Source organism: Trichinella spiralis (genome assembly GCF_000181795.1).
Source record: "Trichinella spiralis strain ISS 195 chromosome Unknown Scfld4, whole genome shotgun sequence".
In the NCBI taxonomy this organism is placed as follows: Eukaryota; Metazoa; Nematoda; class Enoplea; order Trichinellida; family Trichinellidae; genus Trichinella; species Trichinella spiralis.
In genome coordinates, this window is record NW_003526943.1 from 5839936 (window position 1) to 5866933 (window position 26998).

A 26998-nucleotide genomic window follows, 5' to 3' on the forward strand; every position below is an offset into this window, starting at 1 on the left:
GAGCTGAAGATTTAGTGGCAATTAACGAATCAACCAATTATAGTTTAAGCTGTGTGAAGCGTTTTATTCGTAAATTATTTCTTGGAACTTATTGCCCAAGTTGTCCTGAATTAGGTGTCATTGGTTGCTGACCTATTTCCATAACTCTGGTCACTTGTAAACAAGTTGGAACTTAAGCAGTAAAGAAATGAACTGCTACAATGTTAAAGCAGATGTTACAGCACAATTACAATAAATAATTAGTTCTAATTATTAGTCAACAGTTCCACACTATAAAATACTAAGATATGTTTTGTCAGTTTTGATATTAGTCTTTACAGATTTGTCATGTAAAAGTTTTAAAGTGAAATAAATTAATATAACATAGCTTAAGGTTATAATAAAGATGAATATTCATCTTTATTTACAAATTACTTTTAATTCAAATTTAAAATGTCCATCAAAAGTGCTTTATTACTTATGCGTTTTATTAGCAGTTTGTTGTTTATTATCAAAAAAACTAGTTCAAACGATATTTGTATAATTTGAAATAAAATAAAATAAAATGCATTTAAAAGTTAAAATATATTCACATATATTTACATTCTGAAATATACAAAACATTGAGCAATCAATAAGTATATAACTCTTGAAAATCACACTCTTTTCTACAGTATACGTCAACTTGTTATTTAACCTTTCATAATTTTGCGGATCATTATGTTGTTAAGTTCCGATTTTATTTATTGAATAACTGATGCTTTGTTGAGCTCGTGCTTTTAGTAAAATAATTCAGTTTTGTTGCGCAACAATCTGCATCACCACGTTGTAAGCATGTTGGGTTTTATTATACATTGACTACAGTTTGATAGTTGAAAGCTAATGTTACGTGTTTGATTCTTGTTTACAACAAAATAGTGTATACAATGAAATAAAGAAATGAAGTGGTTTGAGTTTTTAAAATATTTTAAAGAAGTCTTATGATACCAGGTTTGTATAACTTGAATTTATGATTTGTAGGTTATCCTTGTTTAATTGTAAATTTGGAATTTTTCAACTATCATTAGGTTACATTGAGTGGTATCTGTATTGAACGAAATTTATTTATAATTATATGAAGTATATGTATAGTTAGTTTTAATATAAATAAATCTCAAGTTTTATGATTAATTTGGTTTCCTAAAAAATACTTTCATGTATTTAATAGTAAATGAATGTTTTAGATTAAGTATGGATAATTATATTATGTTTACATAATAGATGTTTAACTGTTAGATCAGTACGATGTAGTCTGATTTTTATATAATAGTTGGCATCAGTTTATCTGAAGGTTCTATCAATCGCTTGCTTTAAAGAACTTTGCTTTGTAATTATTCTTTTGAAGCAGTATAATTTTTTCACAGAGTATCAAAAAGATCAGCTTCAAATAGTAACCGTGTAATTCGAATAAATTTGAAAATTTATTTTAAATATTACTTTTAAATAAAGTGTGCATAGTTGCGTATTTCTGAAATTATCATATGCATGTGAGGATGTTTAAAGAATTTTGAACCTTAAGTGAGTGAAGATTCAAGATGGCTGTTGCAATATAACTTGTAATGTTTATATTCGAAATAGAAATCAGCAGGCATTTGTTTAGCTTTCATTAGTAATAAAAAGAAAGGGATTCAGTTTATGAGGAGCATTTGAGAAGAATTTTATATGGAATATTTGCAAACATTTTTTCAATGCATTGATAAGTAATGCGACAGTTTCTGGCAGAAATAAGAAAAGTAATTTTAACAGCAGTAACATTATGTAATTAAATGAATTATAATGTATTGTTGTTGACTTTGAATAATTTTTCCATTGATGTTGATAAGCAAGTACGAATGGAATTTCACGATTCATCAGCAGATAAAGATGAGGTATTGCATGCATTGGTGATGATGTGTGTGGTTCTGATCAGTTGTTTTGAAAAGTGTTTTTTGCTAAAATTTTATCTTTATGATAAGAAGAATAATGGAGATGGGGTGTATATTGAAAGAATTTTAATTGTTTGCTTTGATCACTTTTTATTTGTTTATGGTTTATTGAATGAAGAGAAGAAGCTTGTATGATTTATTGGTTATAAAATCCAATTCTTAATTTGAAAAGCATTTCATTGAAATGAAGCTTATATCTGCTATTTGAATGTTTTTTGAAAATTTATTAGCATGTTGGTTTGTTGAAAGTATGTAAATTTCACTTACTCAAATTTGGAAGTGAATTTTCAACAAACAGTGACGCGAAACAGTTGACGAATACTTGTTGATGTTGGGGTTTTTTAACGTTTTGTTATTTATTAATTTAGTATGAAGTTATGTTATAATTTGATGGAAAAGCTCTAGTGTTCACGGTTGCTGGTATGTTATCATTATCGTCGTCATCAGCATCGTCGTCATCATCTGCATCGTCTTCACGTTCTTCATCCCCTTCACGGTCGTTTGAACTAGCGGACAGTGGTGGTGTTAGGCATGATGATTGCGCCGACGAAAAGCCGTTGGAGGAGAATTCACTGGAAGAGCTGTTGGAACGTCGACGTTGCATAATGGCCCTGTTGAACGGCTCATCGCAGAATTCGACAGACGTTGGTGCAGCAACGATGCCTGAATGTCCTCAGCGGCCGGATGTCAGCGGACAGGCCGTTGCGGCGGGAGTTGAGTCATCGTCGTCGAGTGGAGTGGCGCCATGTCACCGGCACGGTGCCTTGGCCGAGGAACCGTTGTCGGGTTGCGTGAACGGCGACGTCTATTCGGACAGCGAATTGTACCAGATGCTTGAACAAGGTTTGGAAGATTGTAAAAACGCCGGTCAACTAGTGGTGGATACGACCAGTCCGGCGCCGAAGAGGGCCAAGCTCGAAGAGCCGAAAGCTCTGGTGAAGAAGAAGCACGTGCTGCGTTGGAACGGCGCCGAATATTTCGAAGTGCTTCCGGACGGTTGGATCGAAATTACCCACAAATCCGGACTGCCGGTGTATTTGCACCGCGAGAGCAGGGTCTGCACCATGAGCCGGCCCTACTTCTTGGGTCCGGGCAGTGCCCGCAACCACGACGTGCCGTTGTCGTCCATACCCTGCATGCTGCAGGTTAGGATGAAAAACGAGGCGGCCCAGAACAGGCAAGCCGCTCAGACGGTGGATGCTGATCTGGTAAAAAAGTTGAACATACCCGAAACTTACGTGCAGACCATCGATGATTACAACAAGCGCAACGTCAGTGCGGAAGAGTTGCACGAGTATGCTAAAAAGATTTTCGACTTTGAAACAATTGAAGGTAGATTTGTTTATTTGAATTTATTTTTTTGAAAAAAATATTATTTTCAAACAGTGAAGCGTTTCAAAAGTTGGGCTGATCATCGAGCTTATCATAAAAAGTTGAAACGTGAAAAGAATGAGTTGCTCATGTCGGCTGTAATTACTGGTTACGAAGATGATTTCAGTGATGTTGTTGAACATCAGCAGCAGCAGCAGCATCAGCAACAACAACATCAACAACAGGTGAAGGAGAAAAACAGTGAAGTAGAGTGGGCGGCGTCCACTACCGGATGCGGTCAGCAGGAGAGCAGCAGCAATTTCAATTTGTCGTTGAGCAGCCGACCAAAATTACCGCCAAATGTGAAATTGATCACTGTGCCGAATTATAATAATAATCGATCGCTCAAAAAACAATTTGTGCTCAATCCTCAAGGAAAAACAAGCATCGCTGTGCTTCACGAATACGTGCAAAAAGTTTTACGAGGTGAAAAAAGTTGATTTTTTCCCACGTTGTGTTCTGCTTTGTTTGTTTGTTTGTAATCACGTTTGTTTGTTTGTTTGGTAAAGGTCTGGTAAAATATGAATTCAGCGAGACGAGAAATGCGACCAATCCGTTCGCTGCAGTTGTGAAATTGATCACACCGAACACGAACACCGTCAAACAGACAGGCCCGAGCAATGGTCTGGGTGCCCAGGGGGCGGTGGCCGGCGATGGCGCCGCCGAAGCGACCGCCGCCGCCCCTTCGGAAATGACCGACTGGGTAACTATTGGCGTGGGCAATGGGAACAGCAAGAAGAACGCGAAGTTGGAAGCGGCACGCCAAGCGCTCAAGGTGCTCATACCGGGTGTGGATTTCAATTTGGACGGTCAGCCGGACTCGACTGGCGAACAGGACGAAGCGACAAAACTGTTCGACTTGATCGCCATCAACGATTCCAGGGTTCCTGAATTGTGCAGCAAAGCTGGCCAGCCAATGCCATTCATCATTTTGCAGGTGAGCAATCAATAATATCAATTAAATTAATTCATACACATAAATACATAGATGTTCAGTAATTTTCTTATTGAAATCTGTGTTCATTTATCAATTTTGAAGGAATGCATAAAGAGGAATGCAAGTTTGAGTGCGTCGAAGATCAACATGAACATTGAACGGGTCAAGCATCAGTTGCACGCGTTCACGTTGAGCGTCGGCACGCAAGAGGTGCGTGTACTTTGTATGAATAAAAAGGAAGGCAAGCAGAAAGCTTCGCAGGCGATGTTAGAACGTCTGCATCCGCACATCAAATCTTGGGGCGCTTTGATACGGCTGTACGGTTACGGTGCGCAGCGTCAAATGAACGCCTCGCGTAAAGAGAAAGCCAACATTGTGAAAATGCAAGCGGAAAGTAAGCAGCAGCAGCAGCAGCAACATCGCAGCGGCGCCACTGGCGACGATTGGTCCTCGGCGGATAAGGCCAAACTCTGGCAAAGTATCGAAAAAGGCATGATGAAAGTTTGGTTCAAGGAACAAGCCAATGGTCATTTGAAGCCGGGTCATTTTTTCTGGGACTACCAGCATCTGCCGTCGGCATCGACATCCACCGCAGCAACTGCTGATGCGCGCAGTGCTGCCAGTTAGCGACGACAGCAACGACATTTATTCCACTCGACCAGCAGAATAGAACGCTCAGTCGCCACCACCACCACCATCTATATCTGTCCATCCGGTCTATCTGCTTTATCTTGTGAATTTTGTCTTTTCTTTCACTTGCTTCCACTGCCGCCAATGTTAAGCGCTTCTTCTTCTCACGTCGTTTCATTTTGTTTTCCTCTTCTTGCGCAAGTTTTTTTTTTCTTGAAAGTAACATCTCGGTTTGGTGCGTTTAAATTGTTTACCATATTTTCGCAGAAGAGATTTCAATAAACTTTTCGTCATTTTTCATATTTCTTCTCATATGGATACTTGCGAACTGTGAAAAACAACTGAATGAAAAAAAAGGAAATAATTATTTTACAATCGAATTGTACATCACCAGAAATCGTCTAAAATTTAAATCTGTACTAAAAATTCATCATACATAGAAAATTTAAAATATTTCTTTACTCATTCAAATAAATATTCTTACTGACAATACGGATGCAATTCTTAAAACTAATTAAACAAAACTTTCCATCTAAAAGTATTTCAAATTTCAACGCATGCGCTGCATATACATATACTCTCAGTAAATAAAAAAGCAATAATATCGATGCTAACACGCAAACATGCATGTAATCGTCAAGTGATGAAATTATAAATGTGCAGTTAATAAAATAATATATTATAGTATAATCGTGCAAATTTATGAGTGATCCTCTACAGTTGAATATGCCTGGATGTTTGAATGCAAAATTATCGTTCATTCAGTTTTACGACGACAAGTTGCGCGATGAGTTGGCCAATGCTGTTGCTGGCATTCGACAGAACAATACGAAGTATTCCAACAGCAGTGATAAATTGCTTCATTTTCACAACTCCAACACTATAAAAGGAGAACCAAAATATTAAGAACTGCAGCATGCTTGATTATGAATTGCAGCATGCTTGATTATGAATTGCAGCATATTAAGCTTGATAACAAACCCATTGCTTCTTTTTCAATTCATTCAGCTGCCTTTGGTGACGATCAGAAAGTTTCTTCAATTCCGCTTTCAATTGTTGATTATAACGACTTTGCAGATCTTGACGTGACTCTTCCAACTGCTTACTAAAACTTTCTTGCATTTCACGATCCTCACGTGCCTGTTCTCGCATAAATTTTTGTGTAAGCTGAAAATCAAAAAACAACAAAAAATACAGTATATTATAAAATTCCTCGGATTCAATCAAACCTTCTCTCTAATTGCATTGCGCAAACGATCACGCTCTTCATGATAAGACAATTGCCACGTATCGTGCAGTTCTTTGATTAAACGCTTAAATTTCGGAGCATGTGGACAATTATGAGGTGGTAAATCTCGGATAATCTTAAATAGAAAATATAAACAATACAGTAACTGAATAAAAAATGAGAGAATTATCGACTAACTGATTCATCGTAAAGTTGTGCTTGGGATACGTCTGAAGGTAACGCATGCATTTCATCGGTATATTCTAAATGGGCATCGGACATTTCGACAGCTTCCTTAAATCAACTTCAGTTGTAATTGAAAAAGTACACAAAATGAATATACAAACTGCACCAAACATTTCTCTACTAACAATTGCAATAAACAATTTTCAAATCAATAATCTATACCTCGTTTGCTCCTTCTTCTGTTCCTTCTATTTCTGCTTCTACATTTTCTGAGTCTATCTAAAAAAACTTTCTTTTTATTTTTCGTAAAAAATAAATGTAACGGAAAGAGATACCTGCGCATAGACTGTCTGATAAACATCTGAAGCAATCTGTGCAATGTTGCTGCTAACTAAAACAAATATTATAAATATATAAATCCCCCATAATAACGATTCACGATTGACTCTATGAACATAACATAAGCATATAATTAAAAACTGTTTCATAATTTACATTCTTGATTTCGAAGCGTAAAAATTTCTCACATTAGACCTTTATCATATTATCTTACCAACTAATAAAACTTTTCACAGCAACCAACCTCTCCAAATAGAAAACAAATCTGATAAACCGCCTCAGATTTCATTTTGTAAACTATACAATTAATATACTTATAATTTTAATTATTCTACTTATCCCATCCGATATACCTAAAGTATGTGCTTTATTATATGATCTTTTCTACGTAATGAAATAATAAAAATTCAAATTGTGAAATGATAGAATATTTCGAATTGCATAACAATTTTTATAAACATACTTCCATAAACAACGATGACATTGTGAAGCAGCAATTGGAAATCAAGCAAAAAATCTTTTGCATTATGATATTGGCCCGTTTCTAGCTTCTGCCTTATAGTTGATAAATCAACGTTTCTAGCAATCAACAAGTAATATTCATTGACGCCCACACTTTCATCTCTTGAAGGTAAATTCAAAAGCACATTTCCGCTCTAAAAAATAATTGAAATAATAAAATATATAAGAAGTATTTCAAATTAAAAAAATGACACAACAATTATATGATGTAACATCTAAAAAATAGGCCCGTTTGAACTTGAACATCACTAATCAAACAGTACAATAGAAACAGTTTAGATGGTTGAAATTGAAAACAGTTACTTATATATCAAAAACTTTATATTTCATTTGTCAATCGATAAATTTATAATATATTACTGTAGTGTTTGCAAGATCTAACATTGGTTCCAGATATTCTCGAAGAGACGTGGGATCGACCTTCGGTTCCCTCAACATCATCTAAAAAAGGGCAATTAAACAGAAAAATCAATTATTATTGGAAACTAACCTGACACACTGGGCAAACAAATGCTTCAGTACTGTTTTCAGTTCCTCCAGATGCGCAGTTATTATGAAATACACGAAAACAACCATGACATGGCATGACAAATCCGCCTTCGTGACAGACATAGCAAAAGCAGTCATGTTCTCTAAATTCCTATAAAATCAATGTTCACTAAAATATAAGTATTAGAGAAAAGTATAATTTTCAATAAGAACTTTATTCAACTCAAAAATAGAAAACTGAATATAAATATAACCGTTAAACATAAAATAAATAAAGCAGTTTTACATATTCTATCTAAAGCTGTGCCAGCAGTGTAAAACAAAATTTCATACATAGCTCATATTCAATCTTCTTATTATGAGATTTTTGTCATACAGAAAACATTTTGGCTGTATTTTAAAATATTAAAAATTTATATAAATGCAATTATTTATTATTTTTGTAGCAAAGAAATCCATGGTAACAATAATAATATACATGCAAGGGTGAAACTTAAATTTAAAAATAAAGTATTTGCAAAAATTAAAGCGTATGATGATTTTAACATACAGACCTCTGAATTATGAGTAGGAATTCTAAAAACTGAACTGTCATCTAATTCAAGAAACTTAGAATTCACGCAGTTCACTAGATTGCTTTCAGTTTCAGGGAAAGTCCATTGAAAGCTTTCTTCGGCTTTTGTCGAAATTGCGTTTAAAGTCGGTTCAATTGAATTTCCTTGAAGATGATTAATTACTGCCCAAAGCTGACGAATAACATCAGGGGAAATAGTGTGACTGTACTCTGCCTCCATTAAGTTGCAAAACACAAAATCCAGCGACTTCAATGTTGCCACAGTAAGCACGATGAACCTTCTTTACTTACAGTAAGACTCAACTGAACATTGTATTTTTATTTTAAAAACACAAATTGACATTAAAAAATTAATTTCGAATTAATTTTAAAGAAAATATTTTATAACAAATTAGTTATTAAATTATCATGATATTCATGTCATACTGTAGTTTAATTATCAAATTGAAGTGGTGAATTAAAATTGAATTCTACATAACGACTGTTTTTATATTGATTATTTGTTTTCAGTAACACCGATTTATATTTAGTACGATATATTACAATTTTCCATTATAAGTTTAATTATTTTGTTAAAAATAAAAAATTTTCATCTTGCTGCATATTTCTGCTAGAAGCATTCATTTTAAATGTTTTCCATTTTTACTGTATACAAAAATATTTCAATTAATTAATTTTTGAATATAATACAGAAGCCTTTAACAGCATTTAGCAACTGTTTGTTACAGATGTGAAACCTCATTTAACACATCATGTTCCATAATCTGCCGATGCACAAAATGACAACAGCTGTCTAATTAGTGTTAGCAGGAATTATCCAACTTCCACATAAAATTAAAATGCATCTTGAGTTGTTTATTTGATGTCATTACAAGAAAGCAAATTAACAACAAAATCTCAACGAACAGAACATGCATAATTTATATACATTCGTTAATTTATTTCAGATCCATCCGAATTTGCTTGCTTTCTAGCATTTTTCAATCCCCGATTCTTTATTTCAGCTTCCAGGCGTTCCTTCGCCCTAACAACCTAAACTGACTTATTTTAATACATAAAGTCAAACTCGAATGCAAACAACGTCAAATATCATTTGAAATACGAACTACAAAGTACCTTTGATTGCAGATAGAACGAACCACCTTTTGCTTTATCATTCATGGAAAACAAATGATTGTATCTTTTCTCTATTTCAGCTTCATCTAATTTTTCGGAAACATTTAAAATTTGTCTGGCTTCCTAAATTTGTAAATCAAGTGTGTGCATAATTTAAAACGATTCACCAACTTCTAATGTCATTCCATGTTTGAGATTGCTGATAGCCTCGTTAGTAGCCTTTGCAGAGGAAGAACCAGGTTTCGAAGCATATTTGGTTGCTAAAAAATAATAAAATGCGTAAAATCATGAATATAATGACATGAGAAATTAGAAATACTATATTCTGATTGCTTTCGTTTTGAACTGAATCGTACAATTCAAAAATAAATAAATACAATAATTCAAATTACCTGATAATTCTTCACGAAGTGCTCTAGACAATGCTCTACCGAAAACTTGAGATGCAATAATGATAATTTGTGCAATATAGCGGGGCAACTATAAATAACACAGCTTCTACAATGAAATCGGTTGAGAGAATCGCCGATTTCAATTTTTATTACAACTAATACATTTGTTGCAAAACGTTCACCTTTATTACTATTCAAAATTAAAGCCTTTTAATTTTGACAAATTTCATTTTAAACTTGATCAACAAGAAATTATTCCGTCGAACAATAAGTGTTCAATTTTTTATAGTGAATTTTCCATCATATATGCTATATGTGAAATGAAGAATGCTCTAAAATACTTTTTAATTCTGCTAATGGAAAACAGCATAATTATTGCATTAGTCAATTTTTAAAATTTCTAAATAAAAGTAAACAAGAATAAAAAATGAATATTGAGAGAAACTGTGCATTACCGACATGAAAGCTTAAATTTCATGAATCGGAAGTTATTATTGAACCTTTTGAAAACGGGATATGAATTTTCTCGCCACACCGGCTTTCTACAAATACAAAATAGATGATAAGTTCAAAAAAATCTTTGTTTAATTAAAATTCATAATATGTAAAAATTTCTTTACGAGGAATTAAAGTTATAAACAGATGACAATGTTGCCATAAACAATTGATAATGAAAAATACGCTTACATTTACTACTGTGATTGATCATAATCAAGTTTTACAGTACTGTAATACACTAAAAACATAATGCAAAAAAGTGAAATGATATGAAAGTTATTTACAAACTACTTCAAGCAAAATACACTGCTTTTACAACATGGAACATGAGAAATTGCCAAGCCATTATGCCAATGCCCTGAAAAGTCCAAAAAACGAAAGAACAACAGTAATTTCTATATTACATGAAAAATATATCTCTAATTAAATTCTTAAAAATTGACTAAAATTTTAATATCATATAATATAACATAAAAAATGAAATATATATATTTTATTTCAGAAACAATGTTGAAAAGAAGCCATTAACACTTGGTAAAAAGCAGAATAATTAAAAAGTTTTATCGAAACATATCTAAATAAATTTACAACTTAAAAATTTTTTTAAATGCAGTGTTTTTCAACCTATATGCAATAAATCAATAAGCAAAAACATTCTATCATTACACGTTATTTATTTTTGAAAATATTTTTCTACACTAATGTAACACTGCTGCATTTTTAAAAAGTTTTTCTTCATTTTATGATCTACAGTAGTCCATACTGTTTGGACATTTTTGTAAGGCATATTTTGAGAAGATGAGCTGATAAAAGCCGTCATGATTTTATTTTCTAACTAATAGAACCGATACTTTTGTTGTTATTAGTAGTTTCTTCTGTTATTTTTTCATAAATTTGCAACTTTTCTTCCTCTATTTTCTGTCATTAATTATGGAAGACGACTGGCGAAGTCAGAGGCAGAGAGAGAAAGTTATTCAACATTTGTAAGCTGATTCTGATATTTATTATTACTTTTTGAAATGAACAGTTACTTATTCTCTTGTACTACAAGGTTTAAATGCAGGTCAAAAGCTTTTTGGATGAATTACAATTATTGTTTTTCTCAAAAATGTTATTGTCTATTCTTTCTGTTGATCATGCTTTTTGTTTTTTCAGCTTATCTCCACACTTATTCCCTTCTAAAAATTTGTCTTATTTTTTAAACTTCCGATTTTAATAGTGAACATTGCAATTCATTTTATTGTTTATGTTTTATTCTTTCAAGATGTTATATTTCATATTTAAATAAAAGTAAATTAAATGTGCAACGTTGCACAGTATTACTTATTTACGCAGTATGGAAACGTGTAAATTAATGTTTATTAAATTCTTAAGAATCATACTATCATTCGTATTGGAATAGGTTATCTGCTGTTATTTTAAAATGTAATATTTTTGGAGAATATCTGCAGAAAAAATTGCAGCAGTGGCATTGCAGTTACTAAAATGATAATAAACTATTTTGCAAAGAAAATTCAAAACATTACAACACACGATGTTGGCTGTATTCTATTATAGATAGAAAATATAAAATCGCAACCATTTAGTTGTTGAATATGTATAAATTTTCTGCAGATTCCTTTAAAAATAGTTATAAATTTATTAATGTATGAATGCTTTTGATAACATGTGCCTGACATGCTTATTTCTTGAAATTTTTTTTGATATGAAGCGGAAATAGGAAAAAGAAAATTAAAACATTATCTTGTAAATGATATTTAGAAGAACAGAATTGCAATTTAACAGACATATTAAAAATTGAAGTTAAAGATCTGTTTCATTAATAATTTTCCGGTTAAATTATGATGATAGAGCGAAAAAAGTTATCAGTTAGCATTATTACTGGTTTTATTAGTTTGTAGAATGTGATATGTAATTAAAATTGCCATATCTGCTATCGCACGAGTAGACTGTAATTTTGGAAAGAATGCTCAAAGTCTGACCTCCAAAATTTGTTTTTACAGTATGAATAAAAAATTTTCAAGTAGTTTCATTTACAGTTGAAAGTATGATGAGTCAGTTATCGGAGGAAAATTTATATGAAAACATTTTGTTTTTAATGAAACGACAACGAAAATGATTAAATGGCATTTTGTGTTTGGTAGTTCATCGTATTTCAGATAATGAAAAGTTATATATTTAATGGATGATAGAAAGGTGAAATTTTAAGTAAAAATTTATTTACCACTTGAGTCAGAATGCTGTTTTGATTTTCTTTTCTTCTGTACATTTATACATTCAGTTGAAGGATGATAGAATTTTGTTTCTTATAGAGACAATGTGATCCGGAGCTGCACTGTTCCGTTGAATATTCCTGGCGATGCTCGACAAGTTGAAAATGCCATTTTTTTGAAAGCTAATAATCAGGTATGAGTAAATAAATAAGTGATTTTATTAAGCAAAAATATTTCCATCATGAAATATATTTCTGTTTCAGGAAGAATACATGCAATTCGTTTCGAAAATCATCTATCACGGTCTGTTGAAATGATTTCAAATTACTGGGGCTTTCTTAAGCGTAATGTGATGACATAATCCCAACGGCATCGTTCTGAAATATAATAATATAATGGATAAATTTGTATTGTCTAAAATAATGCATTGTATATTTCGTTTACTATATTGTTCATTAGGTATTAGTGGTTTCGGTAGTGGATTGTGCGATCGGGGCGTCCCGATTAAATAAGTGAACAACGACATTGAGACAGAATTGTATTTCAGCTAGCAGCGGTGCGGCGGCGATGAGTCAGCCACAACGCCACCAAGCTCCAGTAAATCAAGTGCCATACGGGAACATGCAACCCGGGACCCAGTTCAGACGGGCCGACATGCGGCCCATGCAACAGCCGATGCAACAGCAGCAGCAACAACAGCAGCAGCAGCAACAGCAACAAGTGCCCGGGCAGATATATTCAGGGATGCGCGCCCCTCCCAACGCTGAAATGCAGCCCCGCCTGCTTCGACCGATGCATCAACCCAGCGTGGTCGGTATTTTATTAGCAGAAATTTCAATTTTTAGAAAATTAATTTTTTGTTACAAAATCAAAAAAAAATAAAAATAAAAACCAAACAAACCTTTTTTACTGCTTAAGACGATGCATCACATGCACCAACAGCAAGCACAGATGGGCCAGATGGGAATGACGCAGTCAGCTGGCATTGCTGCCGCTGCACAGCAGCAACCGCAGAATGTGGTCATGCTTCTCACATCCGGAAATCCACCACGGCAAGCTGCATCTACTCCTTCTGCTGTTCAGCTACGTCAGCCGAACGACATTCAACAATGTAAGTAACAATAAAGTGGGGCACACTTATTTAAAACTGCATCCCCGCGAATCGATTACGATCGTTTGATTTGTTCAGAAAAAAATTGCTTATCTTCAAGCATGTAGCGAAAATTATTTGAAATTGTAGAGGGAATTGAAAAATGGAAAATTTTTATTAATATTTTTTTAAATTTTATTTTCTGCTCAGTGCTTACAGACTGACTGTAAAGTATTGAACCGTCTGGAACGTCGATATTTCTCGAACAATGAAAATGCAAAAATCACACCCAAATCTTATCATTTGATCATTTTGATGAAACATAATTTGCATGGATAAACGACGATCCTGTTGTTGATGCGAGCAGTTGAAATGAAAATGATGTTTGTAAAGGAGATTTATTAAAATGAAAAAATTAATTAATTAATTAATTAGTTAATAGTCAAATAAACCCTCTTATAAATGGGAATTTATTTTCTTTTTAATATTTAATAAAGTATACAATTTTGTACAGTTTTTTCAGTTAAAAATTTTTGCTTGTGATTGTATTCAAAAAGGAAAAAAAAATTTAACCCCTTTATAATAACTAGCTAGTGGAGTTTGAATGTTGTTTATCCGATTGGCTTGTAAGCCCGAGTGAGTCATTGGCGATTCGTCCGCCGGCTTGGTTGGTCGACTGACAAGAATGCTGCTCTCTTCTCAGTCGATTAACGGGCTCAAAAGCCGGACGGCTATTAGAATTTTCTTCTGTTCTTATTCCTCTCCGCTGTGAGAATGGAACTGTTTCTTTTATTTTTGTTTGTTTTATTATGAGATGAAATTATGATTATTAATTATTTTTTTTCTATATTTTAAACAGTCCTACAACAACTGCCTCCAGCGATTCGACAGCAAATTTTACAGTTGCCTCCTGAAGAACAAGCGGAACAGTTGAAAAAATTTTTCGAATCTAGACGTTGGCAGCAACAACAACAACAACAGTTACACCAACAGCAGCAAATACAGCAGCAACAGCAACAACAACAACAACAACAACAACAACAACAAATACAGCAACAAATACAACATCAACAGCAGCAACAACAGCAGTTACAAGTACAGCAGCAGATACAACATCAAATGCATCACGTAGCTCAGAATCAGATGCATACACAGGCAGTTATTCAGCAACAACAACAACAACAACAACAGCAACAGCAACAACAACACGTAAGTTAGTAATATGACAACATGTAAATTTTTGTACCTTTATACTAGCTAACATTTTGTTGGTTAACTTCGGTGATTAGATATATAAATGCATTATTCCATTTTTTGAATAATTTAAAATTTTAACAATTATAAATTTTACATTTTTTTACTTAGAATAAAAAAGATGTATCATTTCCATGTAGAAGGTGAAGTTTTTTGATTAAATTAATTAAATTCTTAATCAACTGAAACAAGTTAAAATTATAGAAAATTTGCATATCTTGCAAACATTATTCAACGAAATTTTAACTCTACCAGCGAATGTTGTGAATTTTACATATGACAATGAATTTAAAAGTAGATAAGCGAGTTTAAAATTTTTATTCAACGAAATAAGTGCACTTTTGATTTTTTAAAATATTTTTTTTATAAAATGATGTTGATAAATATTTCATTTATGCTTAGTAAGTGATCATTTATTTAGAAGAGGTTTGAAAGTTTTTTTACTGTAATTGTATTTAACCTGCTGCTTGTTTATTCAGAAATTTTCAAATCGACAGAATAAAAGAATTTCAAGTTTGATATTTACTTTTCTTTTCTTTTTCTTTTGTAATTAATTTTTACACGATGAATTCGATTTTATTTTATTTATGGTGATGATTTTATTTTAAATAGCAACAGCAGTTCGCGAGCGTCAGACAACAGCAGCAGATGCAAATGTTGCAGCCGATGATGCAGCAGCCTGGTGCGGTTCGTTTTGCTGACCAGTCGACGACAATGTTGTACAGTCGTCCACCGGCCACTCCTGTCATGATACCTCAAACGCCGGCTCCAGTTCAGCAGCCTCCATCACAGCCGGCACCAGTGACTCCCATGAGTGGACAGGCCGCATCTCCAAATGTCAACATCGGTACACCGTATCCGAGCTCATCTCCTGCCGGCGCTCACATGATGGGTCCTTCGCCTGCGTATGCTGCCGAGACCTCGCCCGTTTGCCATCCAGCTGCTACACCTGGTCCCAAAACGTCACAAAGTATTACGATGGATTATTCTGTAATTGTTATTCAATGCTATTTTTATTACCAGTGAGTCCTGCTGCGAACAGTTTGCCACCGGAAAGTATTGGCGCAGAGCATTCGCCTTATAAAGAAAAAGTGAATGAATTGCTTGTCTATTTGGAACCACTGAAACGTTTAATAGAGCAGACGAAAGAATCTACTTCAGGTACAATCGTAAACAGTTTTCTTTGGAATATTTATTTATATTATTTAACTTTTTTTGATTAAGATTCTAGTCAAACACAAAAGTTCCAACGGATGGTCGACATACTTGAAGGGCGAAAGTATGTGTAGTACTTTGAAATAAATGGCTCCAATAATAAATAAAATTCAGTTCACTTATCTTTTCTTATAACATGTTTTATACTTGTTTAAATTGAATCCTAATAGATAGCACAGACTGGTTGATGTAGTTTTAATTTGCATAAATTTCTCACAAATTATTTTCGGCAAATGGAAATGAAATCGCACTGAAACTATCGTATTTTTAATGAAAAATACTTTTTATAATAATTGTATTGGATAATTTTATATTTTGCATTATGATTTAAATTTTTTTTAATGAATTTGTTTTATTTGTTCAGTGATACGTCCATGGACGTGCTGTTAAAGTGCGAGGAGACTTTGAAAATGATTTGTCAAAAATCAGACATTATCAAGGTTTGATTGTTTATTTGTTTTTCATAACAGCTCGCTGTGAAGCGTTGATTTCTGATAGGTCAAAGATCGAAATATTAATCAACCGTTACTGGATGCTATCAGTGCTATAACTAAGCGAGAACGTCAAAAGATTGATCTTTACGAATATTTCAACTTTCCGCTTTATCAGTGTTCGTTGAAGAATACTTGGTATGCTCTTTATTAAATAAAATTTAAAAAACAATTTTAAGCTTTGTAAACAACGCGAATTGGTTGAAAAAATTATCTTTATATAATTTTTGAACTTAATAACTTAGTGTTGATACGTAAAGTATAGTACGTTACTGTTTTTAGTCCAGATTGTTTGAAAGGAAGCTGTGAAAACGAAACCGCCCAGACATCGAATGTCCAAGATTCTGACCAGATCAGCATACCATTGAATATACAACGTGAAATTGGAAGCTTGGAATCCAAGTTTCGCGTAACAATAGATCCATCCCAGAGGCCTTTGCGATCTAGTTGCAAATTTATTTCTGTTTTGTGCGAACTGCGTAAGTCGTCATTTGACTTTATTTATTAAAAATTGTTTCAAATTTCTGTTATTTAAAATTAACCAATATTAGTATGATGATGTATTTTAAAATAGGTTTAAAATTGTATTTATTTTTCAGTAGATATAACATTACCAAGTGTCCCACCTATTTATATTCGCATTCCGACGAACTACCCTCAGTCTCCTCCAAGATATGATTTGGAATGGAGCCAGTACTGTAAGCAGCATATTTATTTATAACCTTATGGAGACGTTTGTCTTACTAGGTGTTGTGTATAAATTTTACATTTACTATAAATTTCTTTATCTTTCTTATAGGCGATTCTCCATATTTGAATTCTATTCGAAAATCATTGGAATCTTTTTCCAGTGATACTGGTGCGCCTAACACTATAAGCGCTTTGTTGACAAACTGGGTGAGCAAGTTTTTCTTTGTCTGCTGTATGGTCTGTTAAACTATTTTTGACAAAATGTTAAATTTTTTACACATTATTTGAATTACTTTTTACAAATTCATTCTTATTTTCTATTTTTAATTTATGTTGTTTAGGAAACTTGCGTTCGTGATGCCAGCTTTATATAATGTTGTATTAGTGAAAATTGTTTTTTGCCAGATAATATGAAAGATTATTGTTGAAAAGCTAAACGTCTATGGGTTAGACTTTGTTTATTATACGGAATGTTGAATGGCACTCATTTGGGATTGTGGAGATGAGATTGATGGAAGTAAAACTTATTGCGTTGTTTAATTTCAGTGCAGAAAAAGTTTTTGAATAATGTGATGAAAAGTGAAAATCATTGGGATGTTGTGATTTTAATGAAAAAATTACAGAATCGTCAGTTATTGAACCCTTTTTAAAGTAAATATTATTGTAAAATTAATCAGTGAATCAATAATTTTGTTGATAGCACATAATTACAGAAACTGGGAAATGATGTGATACCTAAATTGCAAGACAGTCTGCCGTTGGTTGGCAAAGCATTAGTTACTAGCCATTGAACTCCCATACCGTTAGCTTGCAATACATAACGTGAGAGTATTATTATTAGCAGCAGTAACTGTTGATAATGAATTAAAATGTCGACGTTTGACAACAGTTATTAAGTTTGTTGGTTGTGCTGTTTATTGTCGATGATGCAATTTTATTATTTAATGGTAGTTGTTGCTGTCGGTCGTGGATAAATTTAATGCGTCATTTGAATAAGTTTTTACAGATTTGTTGTTCATGCTATTATTATTCTGCCGGACAAGAAAATAACGGCAAGAGGCAGGGCAGATTAACAGCAGGAATGAGGTTCACAAGTTAGAAATTGTTTTTAATATGTAAATTTAAAATGAATCGTATCAGTTATTCAAACAATCTTTTAAACAAAAATATAACAAAATTTTGTAATATTTAAATATTAAAAAATTAAATTTATATATTGATAAGCGTTGCTGAATAAATTTAAATAATTAGACGTTAAAAATTTTCATGCATAAAGAGAAATATTTATCTTTCTCTTCGCTTGAACCTCCAATATTGCAGCTAAAAAGTGTTCGTGCGTAATTTGAACTTTGTTTTCACGCAGAGCAACCATTCCCTAAAATAATTTTAAATAAAGGCGTAATCATGTATGAAAAGTTATAAATCATGAGCAGATGCTACCGCTTCGGTTACGACGGCTTTGCACTGCGCGCCATTGAAGTCATTGGTACAACGGGCAAGCTCTTCGAAGTTGACTTTGGGGCTAAAACCAAATAAAACTTAACTGGAAGCAAATATGTTAATTTTGAATTAAATAATAAACAAAATTGCTGCAATTTACGAAACATTCATTTTCTGAGCGTGGATTTGCATTATTTGTACTCTAGCTTTCTCATTGGGCAATGGTAGTTCAACTTTACGATCAAAACGGCCGCTTCTCGTCAGCGCTGGATCTAAAACATCTGGTCGATTTGTTGCAGCAATGACTCGAATATTTTCGTTAACTTTAAAGCCGTCCATTTGTGTCAACAATTCCAACATGGTGCGATGAACTTCGTGATCACTTCCACGCTCAGAATTGCGACGTTTTGATCCTGCAATTAAAACAATAATCAGTGCAATTTAATATTTTTAAATATTTATGTGAGCGTAAACCTATAGAATCTATTTCGTCGATGAACAGAACCGTTGGTGCTTTTTCTTTAGCTAGTCTGAAAGCTTCTCGGACCATCTTTCCTCCTTCTCCAATGTAGCGTTGCAGCAGCACCGTACCAGACAGTTTCAAAAACGTACATTTAGCATTTGATGCTAAAGCTCTTGCTAACAACGTTTTTCCAGTACCAGGCGGTCCGTACATCAGAACTCCTTTTGGTGGCTGCACTCGAAACGCTTCAAAGTATTCTTTATGGGTTATTGGATAAATCACCGCTTCGATCATTTCCTGAATTTGATTATCCAAACCTCCAATGTCACAGAACTGTTGATTCGGTTGATTTATTACTTCCATTCCCTTAAAATTTGATATTGCATATGCATAGTTATTGTTGATGAATTATAATACTTTAATACGAGGATCATATTCAGAAGGCAATAAATCGACAAGTTTTAATCCATCTCTGGATATAGCAGCCAAATCTCCAACTTTAAATACACCTGGCTGTATCAAGCCAGAATTTGGCAGCAGGTATTTGAGGCGAGTCAATGCATTGATCACGATTAGTTCAACTTGGTTCTGCTTACCAGCTACATCAACCTTGTCAGTATTTGTTATATTCTTTGCACCAACAACTTCTTTCACCTTCAGTATTTCAGAAATGGTACAAACAATGAACGGTAAGCGCTTGTATTTTTGAAGTTCACTTTGTATCATCTATAACGTTGTTAATAATATAAGAAATAAATATGCCACAATCACTGTTAATCAATAAAAGTACTGTTGCTACCTTTATTGCTTGCTGATGGTCAAACAGTTCTTTCGCTAATGCATTAAGCTCTTTTTTCAATAAAAAAAACTTTGTTTCTGTTTTCTTAATTTCTTTTAACAGTTCCAATCTGTTCATATTGAATACCTTTTTTTGTTTACTTTGTAAATACGTTGACAGAGGTATCATATCGATTTCAAACCAAAAGTTTGCGATGGTTCAAAATGTGTCTCTGCTAAAACAAAAGTAGCATAAGAAAAGGTAAAACCATAAAAATTAATAAAGATAAAAGTAAAGCAATGACCACTCACAGCTTGCTCGCTCTGCACTTAAACTTTATATCTAGAAACGAAAAGCAGCAATCAGTGATATGTTTTAAAGTTGGTTTAAAGTATATTGCATCTGTCTTTAGTTCAAAACTTTGAAATTTAAAGTTGCATTTAATCAAACAGTTTTTGAATAGCACAGCTTCTCGAATTATGATTGGTGTATTTGAAACACCAATCCAGAAATCAGCAGTTCCTACATTATTTTAATTTGATCTAAATTAAGAAAAAATTTTTACGGCGTTTTTTACTGGTCGTAAAAAGCGTTATTTCATTGGACGTCTGCGCCAGAGGTTTTCTTGTTTAATAGTTTACTGATCCAAAATTTTGCAATGTGATTAATAGTGATGCTTTTCCTTTCCTTAGTTGAAATATTTCCATTTGTAATTTTCGTAACTTCGTAACTCAACAAGTGGTGAAGTTTTTAATATTTTTAAATTTAATTAAGTTTACTTTTATCACACTTTATGAAGTTCTATCATTATTGAATGTGATGCATCACATTCACTTTTAAAATATAGTAATTGTTGTGAATTTTCAACTTTTAGATGACCAGTATATTCAAAAACATATATTTCAAAATAAACAAAAATTTTTAATTATTTTATATATTATTTCATTATAATCATGATACGCCAAATGTAATAGAAATCACTAAGCAAACACAACAAACAAAAAATATGAAAAACAATAATTTTCATCGTTTATAATTCAACAACAACAACAGTAAGGAACACACAACAACAATAACAACATTAATGAAAACAAAACAGCGAACAATATTAACAATACTAAAATGATCAAAAATGAAAAAAGCAGCAATACATTATAATATAAATAAAATGCAAAACTGCCATATGAAAAGCCGCATTAAATCATCTAAGGCAACATGTAGATTAATGCTGCATGAACCCGCCCAATTGTTCAACTACCACAGTGATATTCATCCGTATACTGTTCATTGCGTTCTTGTTTTTTTCAGCATAAACACTGCTTATTCTGTTTATCTTAAGCTAGTAGCGTTATACTTTTCTCATTTCCGTAGTCCAATGAACGCTTCTACAGTACCCTGTTCTGTGATCAGCAGCTGGAGCAGTTCATACAGCCAAAGATGTGGTTTTTTGCTTCCATTTTTAACTCATTATGCAAACCTTCCAAATGGTCATTGGTTCAAATATTGACGTGATATAAATTCCAAAGCTGAAATCTTTCATAAGTCAAAAATTCCTGCTAAAAATATTGAAATAAAATTACTAAGTATTCTGACGTGTCAACTTAAAACAAACAAACACCAGCATCAATTTACGGCAGAGAAAAAAATGTTGCTAGTAGCATTTTTATCTTTCTACTTGTTTCATTCCGTCTATTGTATCGAGCATCTGAGCATAACTTACTGACATTCCTATGTTCTGCTTGAAAGAATTGAATATGGCAGCTCATTATTTGAATAACGAACAGCACAGAAAAAATTATTGCTTAACTTCATTTTAAATATGAAATATGAAGCTGCTCCCACGCTTTTTAAATCAATTTTATTCTTGCTCAAGCTGCATTCTTTGAGGCGGTTTCCTATCGGAAACATCTGCCATTATAAGAATGGTGAAAAGAACAGATAAAATTGTTTTGAAGAGGTGTTGTCACATCAAATCTCAAAAGTCACACCGCTCCCATTATTTCCTGTTGAATTTTATTTTTCTTGTTCCGGTTGGCTAGTTCAATTCGGCTAGCAAGCGGAAACATCTGCCACTGACAAAATAGTAAACAGAACAGAAGCAAACTATTTTCTACTGCCGTCGCTTGAAATATAAATCGATAGATTGCGCCCTATTAATTCAGTTTTTTCTTTCTTTTAGCTGGTTAACTGATAGTAGCTATGTATTTTTAACTGTCATTCAAATAATCATTTTCTTGAGTTTCGTTGAATAAATAATGTCTGTGATGAAACTAGAGTAGAATATTTTCAGATTAGAAGATCAGTAAAATATGAATAACTTTAACTTATTATAATTGTGTTTTTTGAATGTAAAAGTCAAATATGAAGTATTCATGTGAAGTGCACTTCATTTAAATATTAATTGAAACTTCTGCCACATTCTGATGAAATTCTTTTTTGCAAGTACTTCAGAAAACACCCAAAAAATTCAAAATTTTATTTTTATGATTGCTTTACTGTCAATGATAATTATTTAATATAAAAAGAAATAAACAGTGAACAACAACGGAGAAATCGCTACATTGGTGAGTGCGTGTTCGCGCAGCAGTTTGCTGTTCGCTGCAATAAAAACAATCTACAAACTGGAAATTTAGTAGACGCTAGAATTCAAGCAGCTCATCCAACGCTCAGATGCGCTGTTCAGCATCTTTGATGCAGGCGGAATGCTTGAACCAAGCAATTCAAGCAAGGAATACAGGCAGCAACAAATGTAAGTCAATCTTTCCAAATTCTATTTCCAGTTCGTTGTATCTGTGATAGAGTTGTTCCAGTTGGTGGAAAAATCTAACCACATTCAACAGCTTCTACCCGTCAGCGCATGAGTCAGAATTTTTGAACGCTTGTTACATTGCCACATGCTGGTTTTTTATTAACATTTAGGCGTCTGCCGGTGTACCTCCTTATGTTGCTTCAGCCGTCGGTCGTTGATATCCGCCGCATAGTCACAGAACAGCCTCATGAAGCTATTTAACAGGATTCTTTGATCTTTGTAACAGAGACACTCATTTCAACCAGATATTCACCGGTGGAGCAAATGACGTAATCGAATACAATAATCGTAAATAATTGCTGTTTCCTATGTTTGATGTTCATAGTCTACTTTCACCATCCGCCCAATGCAGGAGAACGATGTGCAAAGCAGATTCAACGGATGCAAATGAACAGTTACCGTATTCAGTTGCTCTTTCACAGATAACACTTCTTGGAGTATTTCTCTGAACTGGTCAGATCATCACTGATTCCATGGAACCGCTGACCTGATCTGCTACATAATGGAGAAACGTCTTTATATATGTGTTCGCTGCTGAGGATGCCGTGAACTCTGTAATGTTCGATCGCCAGCCTCCATCGAATGTACGCAATATGAGTCAGTGAAACCAACTGAAAGAAAAGTAACACGGCCGAAAGAAGGCCGTCACAGAATATGAAAAATAATGGGCACAGAGCTGTATGACATAATGTAAGAGCGGATTAAAAGACGTCAGAAGGTTGCTGATCACGCAGATCATCTAGAATATTATGTAACCAGAACATGGGCAGGAAGTAAAATAGAAGTAGATTTGCACTATTCTTCTCAGAGATGACTGTACTGAGGCGTGTCAGTGTGTTGAATACTGGATATCTTAGATCAGGGGTGAGCAACTTTCTGGCTACTAGAGGCCACATTCAGCATCCTTATTGTCATAACGGACGCAAGTGGGCCTAACCACACTGTCCATTGATGTCCAATGTGATTTGAAAATCTACCTACGACCGCGTTTACGCCAATTCCAAAACCATGGAATGAGATGCATAACAAGAAATATTTTGTTGTTGAAAATTTATTCAATTCAGCGTCGCTCTCCACGACCGCTGTTTCAGATGTTCAGTATGTGCATGTGCGTGCGTGAGTGTGCGCGCTGCTGGATTAGTGACGCGTTGTTCTGTTGTGCGAATTTATTTTGTCCACTACCCACGCAATTTTTTCTGACCTTGATAACGTTCTGTCATTGGTCGTCCATATCTTACCGGTTTTCTTGTGCAATTGTTCATTGGTTGACAGTTTTGCACTGTGATTAGCTATAATACTCTTTATTTCATTGGTCAAAATATTTTCAACACTGACTTTTGTAACTTTATTTTGGTAATTTTTTATATTTTGAAATTTTATTAAGTTACTTTATTTCAAAAATTATGAAGATTTATCATCAATAAATATGCTGGTTGGGCAAGCGATGCTATGGTTTTTATTTCACATTTTTTGCTTGTTCAAACTGTTAAGTCGAAGCGCCCAGAAACCAGAAGCATCAGGCATTGCGAGAGGACTGAACAGAAAATAAAAAGTTGTTTATCGCAGGCGTCACTTCAGATTTGAATTGTGAAACCACTTCCATGTTTCTTCATAAAGAAAGGACATAGTGCTACAATGATTTTTTACATGGCGCACTCTGTATATTGTGAAAATAATGAATTAGTCAGTAAAGCATTCAAATCACCAAATTAGTCGTCGCTTTAAATCTTAAATGTCAATACTCTTACGGATTTTAAAGTAATGTTTTTCAGTTGTTTGAACTGGTTAACTCAAACCCACTACAATTAGCAGCACGAGCCACTGTGAGAATAATAGACAGAACAGAAAAATTCAACTTTTCAAATCAGCCGTCGCTCAAATCTGAAATGTCAAGTCACTCCCACAGTTTTCAATGAAATTTTTTTAATTGTTCAAACTGGTGAGCTGCAACTTATTCTCAAATGTCATACAAATAATTATAGGATTTGACTTTTGCTAAAGAAATAATTTCTGTGATATACCTAATGAGAGAATTCTATTAGCACTTAATTTAAATATGCTAAAACGCTGTTCTGTTAACAAGAAGCATCAGATCGATTGGATCCATAAGTGCTGTTATTAATCTGGAATGTTCAATTTTCCTCATCACTAAAGTAGTTCAGATTCAAAATGTTACAAAAGAATGCGTTTATTTATTACACAGATGTGGTAATGCAATGCAACTAAGGTGCTTGTAAACATTCATCAACGCCTGCTGCAAAAAATGCTTGCTCAAGCACACAAAAAATCATTGCTATTACTGCAAAGAATTAACATGCAACAGTTTGTTTCAACAGTTACAAATAAAAATAAATAGATACATAAAATTCTATCAAAGTACTTTGATAATGACACGTTAAAAATGAATGGCGCAAGAAGAAAAGTTAAAGTTTCTTCATTCACAGGGCAGTCGAGATGAATTTCTTAGTCCTCCGCATTGAACTAGCCAACCGGAACAAGAAAAATAAAATTCAACAGGAAACAATGGGAGCGGTGTGACTTTTGAGATTTGATGTGACAACACCTCTTCAAAACAATTTTATCTGTTCTTTTCACCATTTTTACAATGGCAGATGTTTCCGATAGGAAACCGCCTCAAATAATGCAACTTGAGCAAGAAAAAATTGATTTAAAAAGCGTGGGAGCAGCTTCATATTTCATATTTAAAATGAAGTTAAGCAATAATTTTTTCTGTGCTGTTCGTTATTCAAATAATGAGCTGCCATATTCAATTCTTTCAAGCAGAACATAGGAATGTCAGTAAGTTATGCTCAGATGCTCGATACAATAGACGGAATGAAACAAGTAGAAAGATAAAAATGCTACTAGCAACATTTTTTTCTCTGCCGTAAATTGATGCTGGTGTTTGTTTGTTTTAAGTTGACACGTCAGAATACTTAGTAATTTTATTTCAATATTTTTAGCAGGAATTTTTGATCTATGAAAGACTTCAGCTTTGGGATTTATATCATGTCAATATTTGAACCAATGACCATTTGGAAGGTTTGCATAATGAGTTCAAAATGAAAGCAACAAACCACGTCTTTGGATGTATGATCACAGAACAGGGTACTATAGAAGCGTTCATTGGACTACGGAAATGCAAAACTACTTGAGTGCATCAGAGCAGCAGCCAATAAAATTCACTGTGAAAAATTAAACGGAGTTCATTGGGGAAACCGAGTCTACCTCTTATATTTATTTAGTAATAACGCAATCTGAATAAAATAATCATATGTATATATATTAAAGATAGATTTTTAGGTATGCGCAAAGTTATACATACTTATCATTATAATGTATGATTATGTCATAGTAAGGTACTTATTCTTATAAAATCTGTTTTGTTTACAATTGATTACCATCATTCAGTTTATTGAGAAAATACTGTTAGGGGTTAAATTGCTATTACCGTATGGGTTAAAATCTGAAGTGATGAAATGAAGCAGTATTAAAATAAGATTAGCTTATCATGAATTTCTTCACAGTTGAGTGATCAGTTTATAAGGGTGGGGAATATTACATAAGAAATCTTTTCTGACAGGGACAATGCAGCTAGAATGATTCTTTTAGGATAAGAATAGCGTGAAAATCCAAAATGATAATACAATTCATAATATTTTTTATCCAAAAATATACTTTTTCGTTACTGTAATTATGGACCATCCAGTTATTACCTTTAATGCTTTTCAAATGTTCGTTGTTTTTACTATAATTTATAATAAGTAACAATGAAAATAATCTGGTGTGAGAAGTAGCAGCTGCAATTTTTCAAATTTATATCTATTATTTTTCTTTATACAGTGCGACCTGATTATCTGATCACACAATTTTGGGGGTCCTTCAGATAATCGAATTTTCAAATAAACAATGTTTTCATTTTTTAGATGTATGCACATAATTAGAGCGTTTATGGCTGTTATCCTGAGTCGAACGCGGAATAGTAGACATTCTTTTTATTATGAGATGTTATTTGTCCTTTACTCGCTTAAATTTAATGAACGTTTATTACTAAGGCGATTATATTTTTCAGCGCTACATTCAAAAATCACCAGGTTTACTTTGTGTCATATTCATCATTTTTCTTTGAACGAAGGTAGCTTCTTCTGTGCAGCGACATCACGCATGTAGGGATGGTCCCACTTGGTCCCACTTCTGTTCCCATTCGGTTCCACTGTTCATTTATTGGTCGTTGACCTCGCTATCTTATTAGACCGTAAAGTCTTTGTCGTATTGGTTTTCCTTCTCTAATTGCTCACTGATTCAAACCTTTCCCTTGTGATTAGCTGTA

General features: G+C 33.4%; 9 protein-coding genes across 9 annotated transcripts; 4 read left to right on the top strand and 5 right to left on the bottom strand.

The window, feature by feature from the left end:
* The first annotated feature begins 1784 nt into the window (after positions 1-1784).
* Tsp_01394 (hypothetical protein) lies at positions 1785-3093 on the top strand. The gene is given in 3 exon segments (XM_003377207.1): positions 1785-1926; positions 2349-2821; positions 2836-3093. 3 exon segments carry the CDS (start codon positions 1785-1787, stop codon positions 3091-3093), a joined length of 873 nt encoding a protein of 290 aa, XP_003377255.1.
* Position 3094: 1 nt separating this feature from the next.
* Tsp_01393 (putative double-stranded RNA binding motif protein) lies at positions 3095-4878 on the top strand. The gene is made up of 4 exons (XM_003377208.1): positions 3095-3275; positions 3330-3740; positions 3824-4251; positions 4354-4878. Exons 1-4 carry the CDS (start codon positions 3095-3097, stop codon positions 4876-4878), a joined length of 1545 nt encoding a protein of 514 aa, XP_003377256.1.
* Positions 4879-5638: 760 nt separating this feature from the next.
* On the bottom strand, positions 5639-8439 carry Tsp_01392 (putative zinc finger MYND domain-containing protein 11). Its single transcript, XM_003377209.1, has 10 exons — positions 8275-8439; positions 7647-7796; positions 7517-7597; positions 7098-7290; positions 6631-6686; positions 6518-6574; positions 6308-6403; positions 6111-6245; positions 5863-6048; positions 5639-5761 (listed from the first exon to the last, which is right to left on the bottom strand). Exons 1-10 carry the CDS (start codon positions 8437-8439, stop codon positions 5639-5641), a joined length of 1242 nt encoding a protein of 413 aa, XP_003377257.1.
* Positions 8440-9152: 713 nt separating this feature from the next.
* Tsp_01391 (conserved hypothetical protein) lies at positions 9153-11045 on the bottom strand. Its single transcript, XM_003377210.1, has 7 exons — positions 10977-11045; positions 10533-10583; positions 10228-10269; positions 9728-9815; positions 9507-9595; positions 9336-9458; positions 9153-9251 (listed from the first exon to the last, which is right to left on the bottom strand). The coding sequence occupies exons 1-7, from the start codon at positions 11043-11045 to the stop codon at positions 9153-9155; spliced, it is 561 nt and encodes a 186-aa protein (XP_003377258.1).
* Positions 11046-11155: 110 nt separating this feature from the next.
* Tsp_01390 (ARC105 domain protein) lies at positions 11156-13291 on the top strand. Its single transcript, XM_003377211.1, has 7 exons — positions 11156-11194; positions 11600-11637; positions 11666-11701; positions 12538-12631; positions 12702-12741; positions 12986-13252; positions 13284-13291. The coding sequence occupies exons 1-7, from the start codon at positions 11156-11158 to the stop codon at positions 13289-13291; spliced, it is 522 nt and encodes a 173-aa protein (XP_003377259.1).
* A 615-nt stretch (positions 13292-13906) lies between these two features.
* Positions 13907-17209, top strand: Tsp_01389 (mediator of RNA polymerase II transcription subunit 15). The gene is made up of 11 exons (XM_003377212.1): positions 13907-13911; positions 14026-14041; positions 14119-14164; positions 14388-14737; positions 15404-15752; positions 15806-15943; positions 16007-16061; positions 16362-16437; positions 16668-16688; positions 16754-16967; positions 17088-17209. Exons 1-11 carry the CDS (start codon positions 13907-13909, stop codon positions 17207-17209), a joined length of 1392 nt encoding a protein of 463 aa, XP_003377260.1.
* A 1385-nt stretch (positions 17210-18594) lies between these two features.
* Positions 18595-19997, bottom strand: Tsp_01388 (26S protease regulatory subunit 6A). Its single transcript, XM_003377213.1, has 5 exons — positions 19881-19997; positions 19499-19807; positions 19093-19447; positions 18779-19031; positions 18595-18700 (listed from the first exon to the last, which is right to left on the bottom strand). The coding sequence occupies exons 1-5, from the start codon at positions 19995-19997 to the stop codon at positions 18595-18597; spliced, it is 1140 nt and encodes a 379-aa protein (XP_003377261.1).
* A 3087-nt stretch (positions 19998-23084) lies between these two features.
* Positions 23085-23564, bottom strand: Tsp_01387 (hypothetical protein). Its single transcript, XM_003377214.1, has 2 exons — positions 23379-23564; positions 23085-23279 (listed from the first exon to the last, which is right to left on the bottom strand). Exons 1-2 carry the CDS (start codon positions 23562-23564, stop codon positions 23085-23087), a joined length of 381 nt encoding a protein of 126 aa, XP_003377262.1.
* Positions 23565-26764: 3200 nt separating this feature from the next.
* Positions 26765-26908, bottom strand: Tsp_01386a (hypothetical protein; the record flags this gene model as incomplete). Its single annotated transcript, XM_003377215.1, has 1 exon — positions 26765-26908. A coding segment is annotated over one exon (144 nt), but the record flags the coding sequence as incomplete, so codon positions are not given.
* Positions 26909-26998: the final 90 nt, after the last annotated feature.

Bases quoted from the DNA above. Each gene is read 5' to 3' on its own strand.
- Tsp_01394 (XM_003377207.1), top strand. From the start codon at position 1,785: ATGAATTATAATGTATTGTTGTTGACTTTGAATAATTTTTCCATTGAT. The intron at 1,927-2,348 runs GTTGTTTTGAAA...GAAAAGCTCTAG, and splicing joins GATGTGTGTGGTTCTGATCA to TGTTCACGGTTGCTGGTATG.
- Tsp_01393 (XM_003377208.1), top strand. From the start codon at position 3,095: ATGAAAAACGAGGCGGCCCAGAACAGGCAAGCCGCTCAGACGGTGGAT. The intron at 3,276-3,329 runs GTAGATTTGTTT...ATTTTCAAACAG, and splicing joins CGACTTTGAAACAATTGAAG to TGAAGCGTTTCAAAAGTTGG. The intron at 3,741-3,823 runs GTGAAAAAAGTT...TGTTTGGTAAAG, and splicing joins CGTGCAAAAAGTTTTACGAG to GTCTGGTAAAATATGAATTC.
- Tsp_01392 (XM_003377209.1), bottom strand. From the start codon at position 8,439: ATGGAGGCAGAGTACAGTCACACTATTTCCCCTGATGTTATTCGTCAG. The intron at 7,797-8,274 runs GTGAACTGCGTG...TTGATTTTATAG, and splicing joins CTGAAACTGAAAGCAATCTA to GAATTTAGAGAACATGACTG. The intron at 7,598-7,646 runs GTTAGTTTCCAA...GCCCTTTTTTAG, and splicing joins TTGTTTGCCCAGTGTGTCAG to ATGATGTTGAGGGAACCGAA.
- Tsp_01391 (XM_003377210.1), bottom strand. From the start codon at position 11,045: ATGACGGCTTTTATCAGCTCATCTTCTCAAAATATGCCTTACAAAAAT. The intron at 9,816-10,227 runs GTTCAATAATAA...TGTTATTTATAG, and splicing joins TCATATCCCGTTTTCAAAAG to TTGCCCCGCTATATTGCACA. The intron at 9,459-9,506 runs GTTGGTGAATCG...TTACAAATTTAG, and splicing joins AACATGGAATGACATTAGAA to GAAGCCAGACAAATTTTAAA.
- Tsp_01390 (XM_003377211.1), top strand. From the start codon at position 11,156: ATGGAAGACGACTGGCGAAGTCAGAGGCAGAGAGAGAAA. The intron at 11,638-11,665 runs GTTATTTTAAAA...ATATTTTTGGAG, and splicing joins ATTGGAATAGGTTATCTGCT to AATATCTGCAGAAAAAATTG. The intron at 12,742-12,985 runs GTCTGTTGAAAT...ATTGTATTTCAG, and splicing joins TTCGAAAATCATCTATCACG to CTAGCAGCGGTGCGGCGGCG.
- Tsp_01389 (XM_003377212.1), top strand. The intron at 15,753-15,805 runs GTATTACGATGG...TTTTATTACCAG, and splicing joins TGGTCCCAAAACGTCACAAA to TGAGTCCTGCTGCGAACAGT. The intron at 15,944-16,006 runs GTACAATCGTAA...TTTTTGATTAAG, and splicing joins GACGAAAGAATCTACTTCAG to ATTCTAGTCAAACACAAAAG.
- Tsp_01388 (XM_003377213.1), bottom strand. From the start codon at position 19,997: ATGAACAGATTGGAACTGTTAAAAGAAATTAAGAAAACAGAAACAAAG. The intron at 19,808-19,880 runs GTAGCAACAGTA...ACAACGTTATAG, and splicing joins ACCATCAGCAAGCAATAAAG to ATGATACAAAGTGAACTTCA. The intron at 19,448-19,498 runs GTATTATAATTC...TCAAATTTTAAG, and splicing joins AATATGATCCTCGTATTAAA to GGAATGGAAGTAATAAATCA.
- Tsp_01387 (XM_003377214.1), bottom strand. From the start codon at position 23,564: ATGTGGCCTCTAGTAGCCAGAAAGTTGCTCACCCCTGATCTAAGATAT. The intron at 23,280-23,378 runs GTCTTTTAATCC...CTTTTCTTTCAG, and splicing joins GTGATCAGCAACCTTCTGAC to TTGGTTTCACTGACTCATAT.